This window comes from Podarcis gaigeae (genome assembly GCF_964106915.1).
Source record: "Podarcis gaigeae genome assembly, chromosome: 14".
Taxonomy (NCBI): domain Eukaryota; kingdom Metazoa; phylum Chordata; class Lepidosauria; order Squamata; family Lacertidae; genus Podarcis; species Podarcis gaigeae.
Genome location: NC_139690.1, coordinates 30,150,065 through 30,167,890, shown reverse-complemented (window position 1 = coordinate 30,167,890; position 17,826 = coordinate 30,150,065). Strand labels below are relative to the sequence as shown.

The window sequence follows — 17,826 nt, the reverse complement described above, 5'->3', positions numbered from 1 at the left end:
TGCTTTTATTTAAAATGCATCTCTGGGTTATTTGTGGGACATAGGAATTGGTTCGTTCCCCCCCCCCCCAATATAGTTTGGCCCCCCACAAGGTTTGGGGGACAGTGGACTGGCCCCCTGCTCAAAAAGTTTGCTGACCCCCGTGCTAAGCCAACTTTGGCTTAGCTGCCATACTGAGCAAAAAAGGACTGTGAAGGAACAAAGCGGCTGTAACCTCCTTCCTGGGAGATGTACTTTGGCTTAGTGTTACATGCAAAAGTTGCCACAGTGAACAAGTATTTTTGATTGTCCTGAGCCTACTGTAGTTCAGGGGGGTTGACCTTCCTCCATAGCTCATAGCTGTCAACTTACAGATTTGAAAATAAGGGACCAGCAGCCTTGAAAATAAGGGACCAGCAGCCAAAATAAGGGACCTGCAGCCTCACCTGTTCCAGGCACTCCAGTCTTCCTGTCCTCCTGCAGTCTGGTCGAACTCATGCTGGTAGCTTCGAGGACACTGTCCAGCCAACTTTGTAACCAGAGGTTCAACTGAATAGAATCTGAATCACATGCACCACAAGGCCTATGCAGCCTCAACTTAAGATGGCTCTGCACTGCAAAGTTTGCAAGCACGTGCAACAAAATGGCATCCAACATTCAAAAACCCCCTCAGCTTGCATTAACTAGCCACACACAAGGCATGCAAGCTCCACCCCCCAGTCATTCTTAGACTTCTTATAAGGTGAGCAACACAGCCAAGCAACACAGTTGGAGCCTCCCTCCTCCCTGGCCAGCAGGGAGGGAGGGAGAGGAGCTGCTTCCTTTGAAATTTAAGGGACATTTAAGGGACATCCATCAATAAGGGACAGCAGCGGGACATGGCGCTGGAATAAGGGACTGTCCCTTCAAATAAGGGACATTTGACAGCTATGCCATAGCTTGAACCATGACAGCTTAACAGGCATACAGTTTATTTGAAACATTGGAAGCTACCTGATATTGAGTCAGACCTTTGGTCCATCGAGCTCAGTATTGCCCACACTGACCAGCAACAACTGTCCAGGGTTTCAGTCCCGAGTCTCTCCCAGCCCTACCTGGAGATGCCAGGGATTAAACTAGGGACCTTCTGCATGCAATGCAGGTATACTATGCACTGAGTTAAAGCCCTTCTGTCTACATTTGTAGGATAGGCACATCTTAAGGTTTTCATTACAGGTAGGTAGCCGTGTTGGTCTGCCGTAGTCGAAACAAAATAAAAAAATTCCTTCCCGTAGCACCTTAGAGACCAACTAAGCTTGTCATGGGTATGAGCACACTGTGCATGCACACGAAAGCTCATACCAATGACAAACTTAGTTGGTCTCTAAGGTGCTACTGGAAGGATTTTTTAATTAAGGTTTTCAGTCACTACAAGAACAACTTGTTATGTTCTGTCTAATCTCCTGCAGATATACATTCCAGGCATTCTCGATTTACAAATGTATATTTCAGTGGTGTCATATAATGCCAATTTTGTGTTAAAAGCTAGTATTAGGGGCTGATAAAAAAATAACATTCTCTTGAAAAAGAAGTGAACATGCATTGCAGGGGGTTGGACTACAGAACCCTTGGTGTCCCTTCCAACTCTACAGGTCTGCAATACTATGAAAGGTTCTTTAGCAGGGTGCTAAACTTCAGTGTAACAATGAAGGAAAAGGTAGCAAAATGAACTTTTCTAGAGTGCAGGAAGAGTGCATAACCTCCCAGAAACATCTGTGGACATAGCTAGGAAGGAGAACAAGCTGCTTGTTGAAATGGCCAATGTATTTGTGAGATTTTCAATGGGAGAGAGTTTTGACGGTGTCCCTTTTACTGTACAAAATAATGCAGAGAGTATTTTTATGGAGTATTTTATGAACTGCGTCATGTTTTTCATGGACTTGTAAAAACAAAAACAAATCAATGTGTGTGTTTTTATTTATTCTTCTGAATGGAGTCAGGCATCTGTGCAAGGATGTCCATATGTCTGAGCTGGCTTCAGTTTTCTTCATCATGCAATAACCAGTCTAACCCAGTGGCCTCTTCATACTAGCTCCAGGCTGATGTGGGAAAGTTGCACGTGATGCCCAGGGAAATGTGTGCAGATCCTATCCTTGTCTTTGGAGAACCCAGGAAAGTTAAATGCGATGCTGATAATATTTGAAGCTCGACTGTGTGATTTTAGGGTAGCGCAGCCCAAATTGTCTTTCCTCAGAAAATGAGTGTCTTTATAACAGCTGCCTTAACTGCACAGAAAAAATTCAGCACTGAAAATAGACTAGGCTCAACCTTGGTTGGCAATAAATGTCTTTAGATAACCTGGTTTAGATATACTTGCTTCTTTCTGAGTTTTAGGAAGGCTCCTTTCCAAGAAGTAGTCTTGATATTTATTTATTTCTAAATGGAAAAAAACCCCAAGATACATTCCTATACCACAAACAAAGACTAGGTTTGCCTCCAGACGGCCTGTTTAATCAGCATTCAACCTGATTTTTTTTGCAGAGAGATTGGACTGTCCAGTGGGAATCTCCATCCTTATTTGTTTCTGGGGAGATTTCGTCAAGCAAGTGTTTTAATAAATAAAAATAAAATTATCCCACACTTTCCAGTGCACTTTTCCATCTCTTTTCTGTCTGTTCTTTTGAATCGAAGCATCGCTGGCTGGTTGTTTCTATGGCAGCACGCCTGTACTTGGCCAAATGTTTAGTCATGTAAAAATAAGCTTTAAGTAATGTTAAAGGTCTTTAACTTAACAAAAGAGACTGGTTTGACCACTCCATAATAAGAACATAAGAAGAGCCTGCTGGACCACGTCAATGGCCCATCGAATCCAGCATTTGGGTCTCACAGTGGCCAACCAGATGACCCAGTGTGAAATCCACAAGCAGGACTCCAGCACAAGAGCCTTCTCCTCTGCTGTGATTTCTGGCAACTGGTATTCAGAAGCATTGCTGCCTCCAGCTGTGGAGGCAGAGCCAAGCTATCGTGGCCAGTAGCCCTTGATACCCTTCTCTTACATAAACTTGTCTAATCCTCTTTTAAAACCATCCAAGATGGCGGCCACCACTGCATCCTGAAGGAGCAAGTTCCATAGTTCAACTACGCGCTGTGGGAAGAAGTCCTTCCTTTTATGTAATAGCTAAGTCAGTAGAGCCCGAGACTCTTAATCTCAGGGTTGTGGGTTTGAGCCCCATGTTGGACAAAAGATTCCTGCATTGCGGGGGTTGGACTAGATGACCCGCATGGTCCCTTCCAACTCTTATGATTCTATGTGTCCTGAATCTTCCAACATTCAGCTTCATTGGATGCCCATGAGTTTCTAGTTGTTATGAAAGGGAGAAAATATTTTCTCCCCACTTTCTCCATGCCATGTCATGTAGTTCCTTCTGCTGCGAGATCTCATCTTACAGATGTAAAACAGCAGGTTTGGTTATTTATGTCTTTATGTGTGCTACTGTTGTGGCCCGTGTTTCGTTAGCCCAAAAATGGAAAACGAAAGAGGTCCCAACCAAAAAAGAATGGCAACCTAAGTTGACAGAATATGCACAACTTGCAGACTTAACATATAGAATAAGAGAACAAGAAGAACATACGTTTAAAGAAGATTGGAAAACGTTTACTGAATATATGGTAAATAATTGTGTACAGCTGGCAGCATTAAGATAAATTCAACAGTGTAAATAAGTTTGATGGATGCAATAACGGAATACTGAATGGCATAGTTTTTGTAAAATATGCAGGGATGTAAGATATGTAAAATGAACCATGGAAAGAGAAGAAAGGAAGTCATTGATATCTTAAGGATGCAAAATGAGTATCTCAAATTGTAAAACAGAAAACCTAATAAAAATTATATACAAAAAAATAAAAATAAAACTGCAGGCTTGGAGGAGATCCAAAGATGGCCTTCCCTCAATCCTATATATTTGCTTATTTTCTTTTGGGTAGAGCAGGTTCAAAACATACGATTCATATATCCTCACAACACAGGCTGGCAATAGAGCTGACTTCCTAGGGGAGGCCATTCCCTCACGCGTCAGTTACCTCTTGAGTTCCGGAACTGCCATCTTGGGCAAAATGGCCAACATACTGGCCAACATTGTGGCGAGGAGCACCCTCCTCAGTGCTCTGGAGGAGAAGAGGCGCCAACAGATGAAGGTGTGAGGGAAATTTGGGTGGCGGTGGAAGGTTCTCCTCAGCACAAGGCCACGCTTCCACCTCAACGCCTCTGCACAGGGTCTCCTCAACGTCCCTCCATTCTTGCTGCTCTCCCACAACTGCAGACCAGCTCCTCACCCCTTTCCATATCATGGCTTCTCACGTTGCCTCACTCTGCCCTCTACACATGTAGTGTAGGCTTCGCCCGGCCATTCTGAACCTCTTCATAGTCCCAAAGGGTAGCCATGTGTCCTACGCCTGAGCTTTATTGGCTTCTTTGAATAAAGTATGAACTTCACTGACACAGGGTATTTTATTTACTGACCTATTTCTGGCTCCGGCTCCCAACAGCGTAAGATTCAACTGCCATTCCTGTAAAATAGGCCCAAGATGCAGGCAAATAGCTACTAACAGAACCTTTCGTGTTCTCCTTCCCTCTGACCCCAGAAATTCCTGCTGCATCGGCTGTTCTTTGTCGCGCTGTTGCGAGAAAATGCGGAGAGTGCAGACGTCACAGGTATGGGAGCTACCCTCTCACACAGACTTTCGGGAGGCAAGGCATTGGCCGTGAGCCTCTTCCAGTGCTGGAAAAACAGCCTTAGAGATGAACTGGGCTGCAGAACTTTCACAGAGCTTTTCTGTGACAGGAGTGGGGAATCCTTTTCGGCCTGAGGGCTGCATTCCCTTATGGGAACCTTTCGAAGGCCACATACCAGGGCTGGCAGGGCCAGAGGCCGAGGTGGGTGAGGAAGCCCTCTTGGTAGTTCCTCTGCCCTCAGAGGCTCATGGGGCGGGGGGGGGGGAGTGGTGCTTTGAGGCTGGGACAGGGCCTTCTCTTAGGTGGCCCCTGAGCTGTGGAGCTCCCTCGCCAAAGCGGTGTGTCCAGCTCCTTATCTGGAGGATGATGAAGATGCATTCTCTTTACCCCAGCCTTTTGACACTTGAGGTGTATATTTTTAGGACCCACCTTATTTATATGATTGTAAGTGGGTGAAAACTCTTTTTGATGTTGTGTTTTAACGTTGCAATCTACCCTGGGACCTTAGGGTGAACGGCAGGTAAATGACAACAAAATAATAATAATAATAATAATAATAATAATAATAATAATAATAACAACAAAAAACATTAGCTTTGCACAGCAGGCCAGTCTCTATACACAGTCTCACATGCACCCAGTGTTTTTTTCCTGGGAGTACTCAAGGGAGTATCAGCATCTCTCTTTCTAGAAGAAAAACACTGCACACTTCTCTCTTGCTCATTCGTAAGAGGCATTATGGAAGTTCAAATACACTTTCCAGCCAGGCAAAAATACTCATGGAGGGTGAGAGGCAGGGCCAGGGAGTGGGTAGCTGTGGCTGGAGAAAGGATATTATGTGGGAAGAATAGGGCCAGTTACAAAAATCCAGAGGGCCACATCTAGTCGGTTCATGCACAGTCTTCGAAGGGGTGTGGGTATGACCATGACCTGTTTGGGTCCGTTACGCTTGGGCAATGGTTTTTCCAGTGGATCTCTCAGTTGGTCTCCTTTTGCTCCCTCCTCTTCATAAGCATACCATGAGCAACTTTTCCAGAGGATTTCCAAGATCCACCTAGGGGAGTCCCCCTCAGGCATCCTCCTCATCTACTCTCACTGTCTTCTGCACATTCTAGAGGTGAGTCACATCTACCAGGTTCAAGCCAAGAGACCCCTCTTTCTAAAAGAGTGCTCGTTAATCACAAATCCCAGAAAAATCCCACATGCAACTGAATGTCTGCACATATTTACTTGTAACGATGACTTGCTTTGCTCAATGGGATTTATATTCAGGTAAGTGGCCTCGGCACCTAGGGCTTGCCGATCGAAAGGTTGGCGGTTCAAATCCCCGCGGCGGGGTACGCTCCCGTTGCTCGGTCCCAGCGCCTGCCAACCCAGCAGTTCGAAAGCACCCCCGGGTGCAAGTAGATAAATGGGGACCGCTTACTGGCGGGAAGGTAAACGGCGTTCCGTGTGCTGCGCTGGTTCGCCAGACGCAGCTTTGTCACGCTGGCCACGTGACCCGGAAGTGTCTCTGGACAGCGCTGGCCCCCGGCCTCTTGAGTGAGATGGGCGCACAACCCCAGAGTCTGTCAAGACTGGCCCGTACGGGCAGGGGTACCTTTACCTTTAAGTGGCCACCGGAGGGCAGTTGGGTTCCGCAAAAGGCTGCTTTGCGTTTTGGAAGCAATTTATTGATCGTTTCATCTGACTGGTTTGCACCAAGTTTGTGGGCGGTTTTAGACAACATTGGCTGCTTATTGTGCATTCATTCTGATTTGTTTGTGAGGAAGTTAGATGTGGTTGCATCATGTAATTATAATACCAAACTTCCCAGTGCCTTTCAATTTCCTTACTGAAAACTCTCCAGTCTTTGGGAAAAGTGGCTTTATTTTGCAAGTGCCTGACCAACTTCAGCTGTGAAAGCTGAGTTTGTCGATAGGCAGTTGAATCCCACCTGAAAACAGGGAGTCTGGAAATGCCTGGAGCTGAGTATTTTACTTAAAAACATCAATCAAACCCAAAATTTAGAAACAATGTCAAAACTCCCATTTTGCCTCTCATGCTACTCTATTTCTGTCCTCCATAACAGAGGATATCAGACCCCAGAGTGATTGAGCATTTATGCCTCCCCCACTCCCTGCTCCCTTTGAAAATCCAGATTCTTTCATATGAATCTGCCCAGGCGCCAAGATCTTCAGGAAAGGCCCTTCTCTCCATCCTACCACCCTCACAGACAAGCTTAGTGGGGACGCATGAGAGGGCCTTTTTTGTGGCTGCTCCCAGACTTTGGAACTCCCTTCCTAGAAAAGCCAGACTGGCTCCCTCCTTGCTGTTCTTCCACTGGCAGGTGAAAACCTTTCTATTCCAACAATCCTTTAGGGATTGTTTAGGTGATGTAATGTTTTTACTGTTGTTATTCACATTTTTAATAGATTTGGGTTTCTTTATATTGTTTCATTTGTATTACTGTTCAATTAATTACTTTTTAATGATGGTCTTTTCTATGCAATTAGCTTTTCTATTTTATCTGTGTTTTGCATTTTTATCTTGAGACCTTGTCTGGGAAAAAGGAAATAGTAGTAGTATTAGTAGTAGTAGTAATAATAATAATAATAATAATAATAATAATAATAATAATAATTTGTAGGCATCCAGTGGCACACTCTACCATATCCTTATGGACTTGGCAGCTGTTGAAAATCAAGACTCAAAGTAAGTGATTGGAAACTTCTTCAGGGGAGACTGATGGGGGCTGGTCCATTAGGGTGAACGGAGCACAGTCCCACCAACCTCATTCTTCCTTCATAGAAGCATAGAATTGTAGAGTTGGAGAAGGGACCCAAGGGTCATCTAGTCCAACCCCCTGGAGTGCAGCCCCCACTCGCCTGCTTTTCTCTTACTTACAGTCTCAGAGGACGGCCCTGCCCATCAACTTCCTCCTTCTTAGTGCGCAGGCAGAAAATTGCTTGCAAAGATGTCTATATTTTTCAAAGCTGCATGCAAAAATGTGGTTACTAGGAGAAATTCGCACCAAAACCACAGATATGTGGGAAACTGAATTTAAGATTGGATTGGAAGAATCAGAAAGGCAGAGAAACGAAAAGCTGACGGATCTGTCCATCCATCACTACCCCCACCCCTACCCCCAGTGCTTTAATACAGGACGTTAAGATATTAGCAATGTCTCACAACATCCCGACCAGACTCTTCAACCAGTGGTACGCCACAGCAGTGGAAGTCCCAGTAACTCTCGAAGACGTTACACAGACCCAGACGACAGAAGAAGTGATCACAGAATGCCTTACCCTCAACCTGAAACTGGGAGTTTATCTTGCAACTCTCAAGGTAAGGAAGTATGCACGTACGAAGAGCCTGCTGGATCAGACCAATGGTCCGTCTAGTCTAAGGTTACCAGACGTCCCCGTTTCCTGGGGACAGTCCCCGGATTTACAAACCAGTTCCCATACAAAATCTATTGAAGTTGAAAAGTGTCCCTGGATTCATTGAAAAAAATCTGGTAACCTTAGTCTAGTCTAGCACCCTCTTCTCACTCCTGTGGTTTCCAGCAACTGATATTCAGAAGCACTACCGCATCTGACCATGGTGGGAGAGCACAGCCATTGTGGCTAGTAGCCATCGATGGCTCTCTCCCCCATGCATGTGTCTAATCCTCTTCTAAAACTATCCAAGTGTGTGGCCACCTGTCTCATGTGGCACTGAGTCCCCGTTTAACTAGGTGCTGTGTGTGTAAGAAAATAATTTTATCCATCCTGAGTCTTCAAACACTCAGCTTCACTGGATGTCTGTGAGTTCTAGGTAAGGTGGGTGTGTTGAACCTCATCATATTATCTGCATCTCGTTGGCCCCGATTGCCCCAAAGCTATCAAAGATGATTTCCCATATCCTATACTTGCATGCCAGGAAAATAAAGCTATTCATTCCAACTGGTGCCTTTCTTCGTCTTTGAGTGGAGAGCACATGTGGGCTTTCATTTGGGGCTTCTTGCTGTGAGGATGCTGACCCAGCAGCCAGGCTCTTCTGATGTTCTAGGGATCATAGAATCGGAAGGGACTGCAAGGGTCATCTAGTCCAACCCCCTGCAATACATGAATCTTTTGGCCAATGTGCGGTTCAATCCCACAACCCTAAGATTAAGACACCTGTTTTGGACGGCATTGGGGGGGGGCGCGAGTGTTTCGGCCTGATCTGCTTCAGTTAGCTTGCTTTTATTTATTTTCCTTGATCTGTTATGGTATTTTTAATGTATACTTTTTATTTTGCACATAACAATATGTATCAAGAGAATAATAACTAAGAAAGCTAAGACTGATCTCTTTCTTTAGATCCCACTGTTTTTAAGTTCTTGCTTTCTCATTAGGTTGCTTATATTACGTGATTAAAAACCAACCAACCAACCCTGACTTGGGAACATTTAAGGAAGAAAAGGTGAGCAAAGTATTTCCAGTTGCAGAAGGAAAACTAATCACTGCAATGCTCTTTATTGGCAATTGTGCTTCCTCCCCGTGGACATCAAAGGTGGGCAATAAAGGCCTCAGCGATTGTCTCCACACGGTCGTGCCGGAACTCCTGATGCCAGCAGAAACCATCCAGTATTTGTGCAAGGCTAAGGAGTGCCTCAGTCCAGAGGAGTTTCTGAAGATATACAACAATCCTTTGCAGCCTAAAATGGATTCAGGTATGCTGCCTTCCGCCACCCTTTCCACCGATAGGCACCATTCTCCAGTATGTGAGAATCAAGGGTGGGTGGGTGGGGGTACAACACTCTAACCGCTAGACCACACTGCCTTTTTCAGGTCAAGGGCTGCATGTCAGTGTTGGATGGGGGCAGAAAGGTGGACAGAGCAGGGGATGAGACCCCCCCCTTTTTTTTAAACAGCAGGCTACAATTTAGCCATGCATATATCATGCACCTGCCCAGAGGGGCTCTTCTGGCTTGTTTAAGGAAGTTGAAGTGCAACTTTGGAGGGACGTCCAATTCAATATTCTCTTACCTTCACACCTGCTTGTCCCCCCCTGTCATGAATTCCATGGTAGTAGACTGGTGGTTCCCAGAGGTCTCCCTTCTAGGCAGTGACCAGACCTAAACCTGCTTAACCTCAGCAAATGGGTGGGTCTCCTGTGCCTGGAGACCCTGGAACCACCAAACTATTGGGACTTGCCTTTGAGAGGAAGATCTGCTCGTCCATCCTGCATCTGAGAACAGAGGTGGCTACTTGCCATGACGGCTACTTTATGCCAGCGCCAGATTAAATCCTGTGGAGGCCCCATGGCAGTAGAAATCTCACCCCACACCCCGCTCTAATGGGATAACACTGAACTAAGAAAACTTGATGGTAATTTCCTTTCAAGATCAAATCAATATTTATTGTTTTGATTCATTGTTGCGGGGTCCTAAGAGGCATGGAGCCCATAGGCCAGTGCTGACTCTGCCTATTTGGTAATCCGGCGCTGCTTTCTGCCTGCATTGTTGGAGGAATTATGCTTCTGAACGCCAGTTGTTGGGAACTACAAGTAGGAAGAGGATTCTTGAATTTAGATCCTGCTTGCAGGTTTCCCATAGGCACCTGTTGGCCACTGTGAAAACAGGATGCTGGGCTAGATGTGCCCCTAACCTGATTAAGCTGCCAGCCTCCTCTTGTGTTCTTATTTATAACAGTTCTATACTACTATTACTGTCCGAGGGCAGGAAAGCATCAGCTCCTGAGAGGGTCTGGTGTACGGGGATTTGCAAGGGCTGTTAATTATCTGACACTGCCTAAAATTTCCTCCTTCTTCCTTGCAGAATGTGTGTGGCCTACTCCTACTCATATGATTTCATGAAACCTTCCAAACTGCCAGCGTTTTCATGGGTAGCAATTCAAGGGTGCTGTTAACTTGCAGAATTGGCTAGGAACGCCAACGTCCATTAAACCTCCTTCCAGCACACAGGGTCAAGGGTCAAGGCAGCAATAAACGTGTTAGCGAAGCCGGGTGTTGCCTACAGTTTCGGTGTCCATTTAAACATAGGGACTGTAAACGAAATTCAACAAGGTGTGTGTCTTCTGAGTGGCTGTACTCTCTAAATTAGAGACTGCACTCAGTTCTGCTCTCCTACCACTAAGAGACTTACAAAAAGCGACACCACATCTTTGCCTACTGCTTCACTTTCAACGAATTAGTATTTTTATGTACACATGCATGCATACACGCTATTGTGGAACTAATTAGCCAGTGTGGAGCTGGCTCACACTGTTCCCCCACCCCTGAATGTGCTATTCGAAGGGAGTGATGCCCCTCCCAGCGTGGGGAGCTGTTCTGGTGGTGTACCATTTTAATTAGAAGACATTTTCCTTACAGTAGCAGAAGTGAGAATAATTTTACTAAGCAGATGACTCCAAAGCGATGTTTCCAAAAAAGAAAAGAAAACTGCTTTCCAATTCCAACTCATTTATAACAACTGAAAGTAAATACACAAAGTTTTCCAAAGTTTTCAGCTTGACAGCAGCTATTTTTATGGGTGTTACAGAAACCAAAGCAGGGATGGTTAATACAAATAACTATGAAAACCAAAGGGGGGGGGGGGAGTAAATAACAACACTGGGAGAGAGAGAGAGAGAGAGAGAGAGAGAGAGAGAGAGAGAGAGAGAGAGAGAGAAGCACTGAAATGGTTAGAGAGACAGTACATTTCCTTCTACAGTATAACAGTCCATCAAGGCACAAGGATTTTCTCCACTGCCAGGGCAAAAGGGACTGAGAACCAGCAGTCTCCTCCTGCCAGCACACGTGGAGGTTGAGGGTTGATTTTTTTTGTTTTTTTGGTTCATATTTTAACAAAGTCTGCAGCATGTCAGAGACGGAACGTCTCTTGTGAGCCATCTCCTTGGTAAGAGGAAAAAAAAAAAAGAATTAAGAGGAAGAGTTCAACAGAGGCCTTTAAAAGGTTGTTTCCATTATACATGCATTGCTTTGGATTTTCTTGGAATTGTTCAGCCGTCTCTGTTAACAGCAGAAATTAAGCTTCCGATATACTTTTCGGGGGCAGCCAGACCATCATCATCCCAGCCACAGCTTAGGCACCTTGGTCAAGACACAGGTCATTAAACTTCTTTGGATAGTGGGGTAGGTGTTTCTTTTCTGGAGACACAAAGGGGGAGGTTGTGTCACCATCCCCACCCCCATCTTTCGAGTTCCATAAGCTCCTCACTGTAGAGCCTTGACTGGTGAGGTTCCCGCTGGGGCAGGAGCAGCTGGGGCCCTGGAGTGGTTTCTTTCGTTTATAAAGCGGTGCTTTCGGTATCGTGATTGATGTCGAGCACAAGGTGGTTGTGGGAGCTCTGGTTTGGCAAAGCTGACGACTCCGTCGGAAGTTCCACAGCAGGGAGGCCTCGTGGTGGCTCTTGAATACTGGAATTAGAGTCTGCGTGGAGAAGACATGGGGGGAAACACGCACACACAACACCAATGATGAAAGGGCACAGACTTGTGAGCTAGAGACGACAGAAAGTAAGACTAACGTTCCCCAGCCTGGTGCCTTCTGGATGCTTTGGACTGCAACTCCCATCAGCTCCAGCCAGCACAGTCGTTTTGGATTACCATTCCCATCACCCCAAGCCACCCCCATGGCCATGTTTTAGACTCCGACTCCCATCAGCCGCAAGGACTGATGGGAGTTGTAGTACAAAACATCCAGAAGATACCAGGTTGGGGAAGGTTGACGCAGAGAAGAGGTGTTCAGAAGCTTAAGGACAGGGCTGTATATGTATAAAACTCCTCCACCCCAACACTGTGCCAAGAGAACACTGGATTCTATGACCCAAAGAAATTGCATTCATTTATTCTTTTAGTTATGGGGGAAAGCAAGGAGTTGGGTCGCTGGTCCCATGGGAACTTTGGATCCAACCTTCCACTCATACTAATCAACATCCTTTTAAATGCGTCTTGCAGCCATAAAGGCTTGAGTCTCATTCTTTGCAGAACAGACCTGAAAAGTGATGAGAGTTTGCCCTGCTTCCAGATCCTGAACTTGTACAGTGTTGTAAGTGTAGGGAAAAAATATACAACCTTATCCCTGGGTTTACCCAAAGGAAGAAAAGCTAATGAAAAGCAGTCTATTGACAACTGCTGGAGGAACTATGTGGAAATATATATAATGTAAAAAAAGTAAAGGTAAAGGACCCCTGGACGGTTAAGTCCAGCCAAAGGCGACTATGGGGTACAGCACTCATCTCGCTTTTCAGGCCAAGCGAGCCGGTGTTTGTCCACAGACAGCTTTCCGGTCATGTGGCCAGCATGACTAAACCACTTCTGGCGCAACGGGACACTGTGACGGAAGCCAGAGCGCATGGAAATGCCGTTTACCTTCCTGCCACAGCAGTACCTATTTACCTACTTGCACTGGTGTGCTTTTGAACTGCTAGGTTGGCAGAAGCTGGGACAGAGCAACAGGAGCTCACCCTGTCGCGCGGATTCAAACCGCCGACCTGATCAGCAAGCCCAAGAGGCTCATTGGTTTAGACCAAAGCGTCACTGCAGGACAGTCCAACTATATGGAGCCCAAGGACTGCTAGCTGAGACACCATGAGGGACAGAGAATGCTTTGGGAAGGAAATCTCATTGGAAGGAGCTACCCTGATCCCCAAAGTAGGGATCATTTCCATCTTCTGGACTTGCTCAAATACAAGGGAAAGCTTGCAGAATTACAGAGCAAGTCTGCTAGAATCTGGAAGTGGAGAAGGGTTGGAACAAACATTTTGCTCAGGATTTGCTACACATTGCAACTCAGACCCCCCCCCCCAAAAAAAAACCCAACAACAACAAAGCAGCAGCAAACACACCATGAAACCCTGTGTGGCACAGAGAAGCAGCCTGATGCCAGCAGACACTCCCCCCTCCCCCCCCACATTGAAAAGCTAGAAGCACACCTGACATCTTGCACATGGAAACAGTGCTTGTTTTCAAGTATGTGCAGGCCCCTGGGACTTGGTGGCAAGTGCCACTTCTTCCTTTCAAATGCAAAGCCCTGCCTGAAGGCGACAGAGCAGAGCCCTTGCAGATTTCAGATGCTTCCGTGGCTGGTGCAGAATGCAATGCATTTGGCTGTGTCAGGGAAGGCTGAAACCCAGTTCTTCTCCTGCCCTAGTACAATGCACCCCCCCCCCAATACTGCCTAATAACAGCCTTACGAGAATGGCTTGGAACAGCACAGGGCCACCTTTCTCAGCTCCACCCAACTGCAGCAGCTTCCACAGGCACAAACTTCCATGCAAGGAGAAGAGTGGCAGAGTCATGACTTGCCCCCAGGCTGGGCTCAGCTGCTCAACAGCTTCCCATTTATATGTGAGCTTTCAATCTGTACAAGCGGCCCCTTTTCTCCATCCTATTTCTCTCTCCCCACCCCATGTTCCTGGGCCTTTAGCAATGGAGGAAAAGGGAATGACGTTTAATTAATACCAGTTATGGCTCAGCAATTAATGGTGAAGCTGCTAATATCTTCAGTGTTGCATTTGCGGAGCCTCTCAGGTTATGTCTTGGTTTCAAGTGGAAAAAACACCAACAGGTCCCACCCCCACAGTGAGAAACAGAGAAAGGGGAGGGGAGGGCTGGCTTGTAGGTCGGGTGTTGCCATCTATGAGGCTCTGGACATTTTTGAGGAGTAGGAATTCATTTGGTATTCCAAGTACAGACAGGGCAGACAGAAAAGAAGCTAAATAACGGACAGGGCAGGATCCTGGGATACATCCGGTGAATGTGTTAAAAAGGAGAAAGGGGGGGGGGGGGCAAAACAAAGGACCACAAGGGTAGCATCACTTCTTTGACATGCAGGGTTAGTCCTGGGTGCAAGCAAGCTGTGTTAACAGTGACCTGTTAGTAAAGGGACGAAGCTGCGTCCATGATTATGCATTCATAACAATTCTGGCCAATCGAAAGGCCTCCTTACCATTTCCAATCTCAGTTCCTACTGAACAATGCAGGTCAAACATCTAGATTGTTTAATAAAATTCTCAATTAGAATGATTATTATTGGCAAGTTGGCGTTGCAACCTAGAGGGGATTCAACGGGTTATTTGTGCAGCTAAAAAATAGAGCTTCTTATTATTCCCAGCGCCCTTTAAGCTCCAGCACAGGAAGGTGGTCAACATGTTAGAGGGTCTACTAAAATTTAAAAAAAAGGTGGGGCATGCGCTATTTCAGCCTGCGACAAAAGGAGAAAGGGAAAAGGGGAGCCTTGCTTTTATCATCACAATGCTGTTTTGAGATTAAGCATAAGTAAGAAGCACCCAACCCAGATTAAAAGTTGGCAGGGACGTTGGTCAGCTTTGTGGGTACTGATGGGGCTTCCCAAATGGGGGTAATGCATTATTTTTCAGAGGAACTGCTTCGTTAGGTGTCAAGGAGCGGGAGGGCGGCTACTCCTGAGGACAAAGCAGCATCCTCCTCCATATGCACAGAAAGGGACACGAGCCACCATCTGGCTGCAACAAAGCTCTTCCTAGCATCTACAGAGCTGTGCTGAAGCTTTCTAAATGCACAGCTTCTGAAAATCCTGTGAGGAAATCCTGCAGTCTGACAAGTTGGGATGAGCAACTCCATGTCACAGTGGCCCAACTGGTCTCAAGAAGAAATTGGGCGTTTCATGTCAGCAGTCACACTCTTCCGGCAGAGATACAGCAGGCACCCTCCCTTTTGACTTTCCAGTATCTCTTGAAGACCTTTTCGTGCTGACAGGCTTTTGCAGCTGATGCATTCTTATTTTTGAGTTGCCAGCCACCTCAAAGATTATAGGTATTTTTCATTTTTTGAAATGATGTTCTCTGCTTTAACACTGTAAACCACTCTGGTATTTTATGACATCATGACACAGAAATATTTTTATAAATAAAAGCAAAAAAACCTGGCTTTGCCTATTTGTGAGCCCATCACCGGCTATACGACTACAAAATGTCACAGAGCTTTCCAAACATTCAAATAAGCTAGATCAGTTAGAGGCATGCTGCTTGTCAATGTTGGTGGGGTGAAACGGAATCATTTTGGGTGGTGCAGCTGTCCTGATGGGGAGGTTCGGAGGAGGGGAAGAACGGTATGCTAAAACTACACACACACGCACACAGACAAATGTGGCTACAATACTTCTTGAGTGTGAAAACTTGAGATACGTGTTTGAAACCCGATTTATGCAGAAACTTGAAATATGGTCGACAGTGCAAATGATGATGATGATAATAATAATAATAATAATTAACCTGTACAGTATTTGCTTTTGTCTATCCAACCATTAAGCATTTTCCTCTTCACATTTCAAGCACCTCTCTCTCTCTAGAAACTTGCACATAAAAACTTGTGATTCCAAGAAACATTTGGTAGCTGTAGCTGTAAAACTGCTCTGATTTAAAGGCATTTCAGGGTTAGCTGATACAAAGCCCCAAATGAGTATTGTCTGTCTTTTTCACTCCACGTGAGCCTCTTTGATTGACTGCAATTATCCCCACCCGGATTAAACCACGTCTACTGCCGTTTTGGAGCCATTTCTCTTCTTCTGGGGAAACTCCCTTTTCCCTGCCTTCTTTCCACTTGTGTCCCAGGGGTGGAGACGAGAGCCTTTCTCTCCCCCTTCTCCAGCCACATCCAACCAACCACCTCCAGGCAGTTTTTTTATCATAAGGTTCACAGAGACAGAGCTGACACAGTCCTTACCAGTCACGATGCGGGATGCCGTTGAAGGGGGACCAGGAAGACCGTCTCCGGCCAGGTGAGGAGCAGGAGGATGCGGTGGAGGGGGGACGGTGGGCCGGTTCCTTGGCTTGGGCACGGGCCTCGGCCTCGGCAACGTGCCCATCTGAGGAGGTGGCGACTGAGCTGGCAGAGCATCCTGGGTGAGGGGCTGAGGAGCCGGGGAGGCAACTGCAGGGTTGTGCTTCTCCAGGGGTGGGGTGTCGGGGGGCGAGGGCGTGTGAGGAGGAGTGGGCGAGGGCTGCTCCAGGCTGGGCTCAGACCCAGGCGGGGAAGAGCTGGGAGTGTTGGCTTTCGGCTGGAGAGGAGGAGTGGCCACTGTCTGCATGGGGGGCTGGGGTGGTGGGTGGCTGGGGGCCTGGATGGGGGAGAGGCTGCTGGAGTAGCGTCGGGGGGCAGAGCCCTGGGATGGGACAGGGCTGGGCTGGGGGGCTCCCTGGCTGGGGGGAGAAGGGCTTCTGGTGGGGGGCTTTGGGGAAATAGAGGGTGGTTGAGGGGCGGAGGGGGCACTTTGGTTCCCTGGCTGCCCAGGAGGTGGGTTGGCTGGCTTTGGAGGGGCTGGGGCAGGCTTCTTCACGGCTGCAAGGAAGGCCAGAAAGAATAGTCAGGGGTTAAAACGCCTCTCAGAAGCAGTCTCTTCACCGCCTCACATCAACATGGAACTTCTCATCCTTAACATTTAAAAGCTCCTCTCTTCTTTTCTGCCCCGAGAGGTATCAAGCCCCCGGAAACACCTGGTGGAACCTGAAGCCTCCCAGAACTCAGAGGGATTGTTCGGAAGTTGCATTTGACCAATCAGAATGCAAAGTAACAGGAAGTTACATGGTGGCCCCCTTCCCTGCCATCAACCATCCAGACTGGACTACTGCAATGCGCTCTAGATGGGGCTGCCCTTGGAAGACAACTTGGAAACTTCCAAATGGTTCAAAATGCAGAAGTCAGATTAGAGTCTGGAGTTACCTACAAAAGTCATATAACCCCTCTCCAAAAGTAGTTGCATTTGCTGTCAGTTCCCAACTCAAAGTGCTTACATTAGTGTAAAAAGCCCCAAACAACTTAGGCTTCACATATCTGAAAGATTGTCTCCTTCCCTACAGACCTTCTTATGTGCTAACATCAGCAGAAGAGACCTCTTGGTAGTTGCACCTTCCTGAGAAGCTCATGGCCTGGGAGACAGCCTTCTCTGTGGTGGCCCCTAAGTTGTGGGACTCCCTCCACAGAGGTGAGCCTGGCTTCCTCACTATACAACTTTCAGCAATCACTTTACCATGGCCTTTTTGCAGGAGATGTGCTTCTTCAGGGCCCTGAATGTAATACGTTTTAACTGTTTTTAATACTGAATTGTAAATGGTTGTAACTTGCCCTGGGACCTGCTGGTGAAGGGCAGGTAATAAATTTAATCCTCCCCCATCACCTCCCCCTCT

The 17,826-nt window shown here is 46.6% G+C and overlaps 2 protein-coding genes across 10 annotated transcripts in view; one reads left to right on the top strand and one right to left on the bottom strand.

Annotated features, from left to right (window-relative positions):
• The first annotated feature begins 4,047 nt into the window (after nt 1-4,047).
• Nucleotides 4,048-10,664, top strand: TEX47 (testis expressed 47). Of its 2 annotated transcripts, none has more exons than XM_083712116.1 (7): nt 4,048-4,155; nt 4,603-4,672; nt 5,707-5,810; nt 7,323-7,387; nt 7,879-8,020; nt 9,212-9,371; nt 10,479-10,664. In XM_083712116.1, exons 1-7 carry the CDS (start codon nt 4,075-4,077, stop codon nt 10,514-10,516), a joined length of 660 nt encoding a protein of 219 aa, XP_083568242.1. In that variant the 5' UTR covers nt 4,048-4,074; the 3' UTR covers nt 10,517-10,664. The 2 variants fall into 2 exon arrangements, with proteins under 2 accessions (XP_083568242.1, XP_083568241.1); XM_083712115.1 differs by having other exon boundaries at nt 7,825-8,020.
• A 441-nt stretch (nt 10,665-11,105) lies between these two features.
• Nucleotides 11,106-17,826, bottom strand: part of ARHGAP17 (Rho GTPase activating protein 17) — a 61,397-nt gene continuing 54,676 nt past the window's right edge. For 4 of the 8 annotated variants that reach the window (XM_083712055.1, XM_083712056.1, XM_083712059.1 and 1 more), the window contains 3 exons: nt 16,367-16,981; nt 14,613-14,655; nt 11,106-12,092 (listed from right to left, as the gene is read on the bottom strand). In XM_083712055.1, the coding sequence (XP_083568181.1) occupies nt 14,648-14,655; nt 16,367-16,981 (623 nt within the window). In that variant the 3' untranslated portion in view covers nt 11,106-12,092; nt 14,613-14,647. The remainder of the gene's footprint in view (nt 12,093-14,612; nt 14,656-16,366; nt 16,982-17,826) is intronic. The other 4 variants (XM_083712053.1, XM_083712054.1, XM_083712057.1 and 1 more) reach the window with 1 other exon arrangement.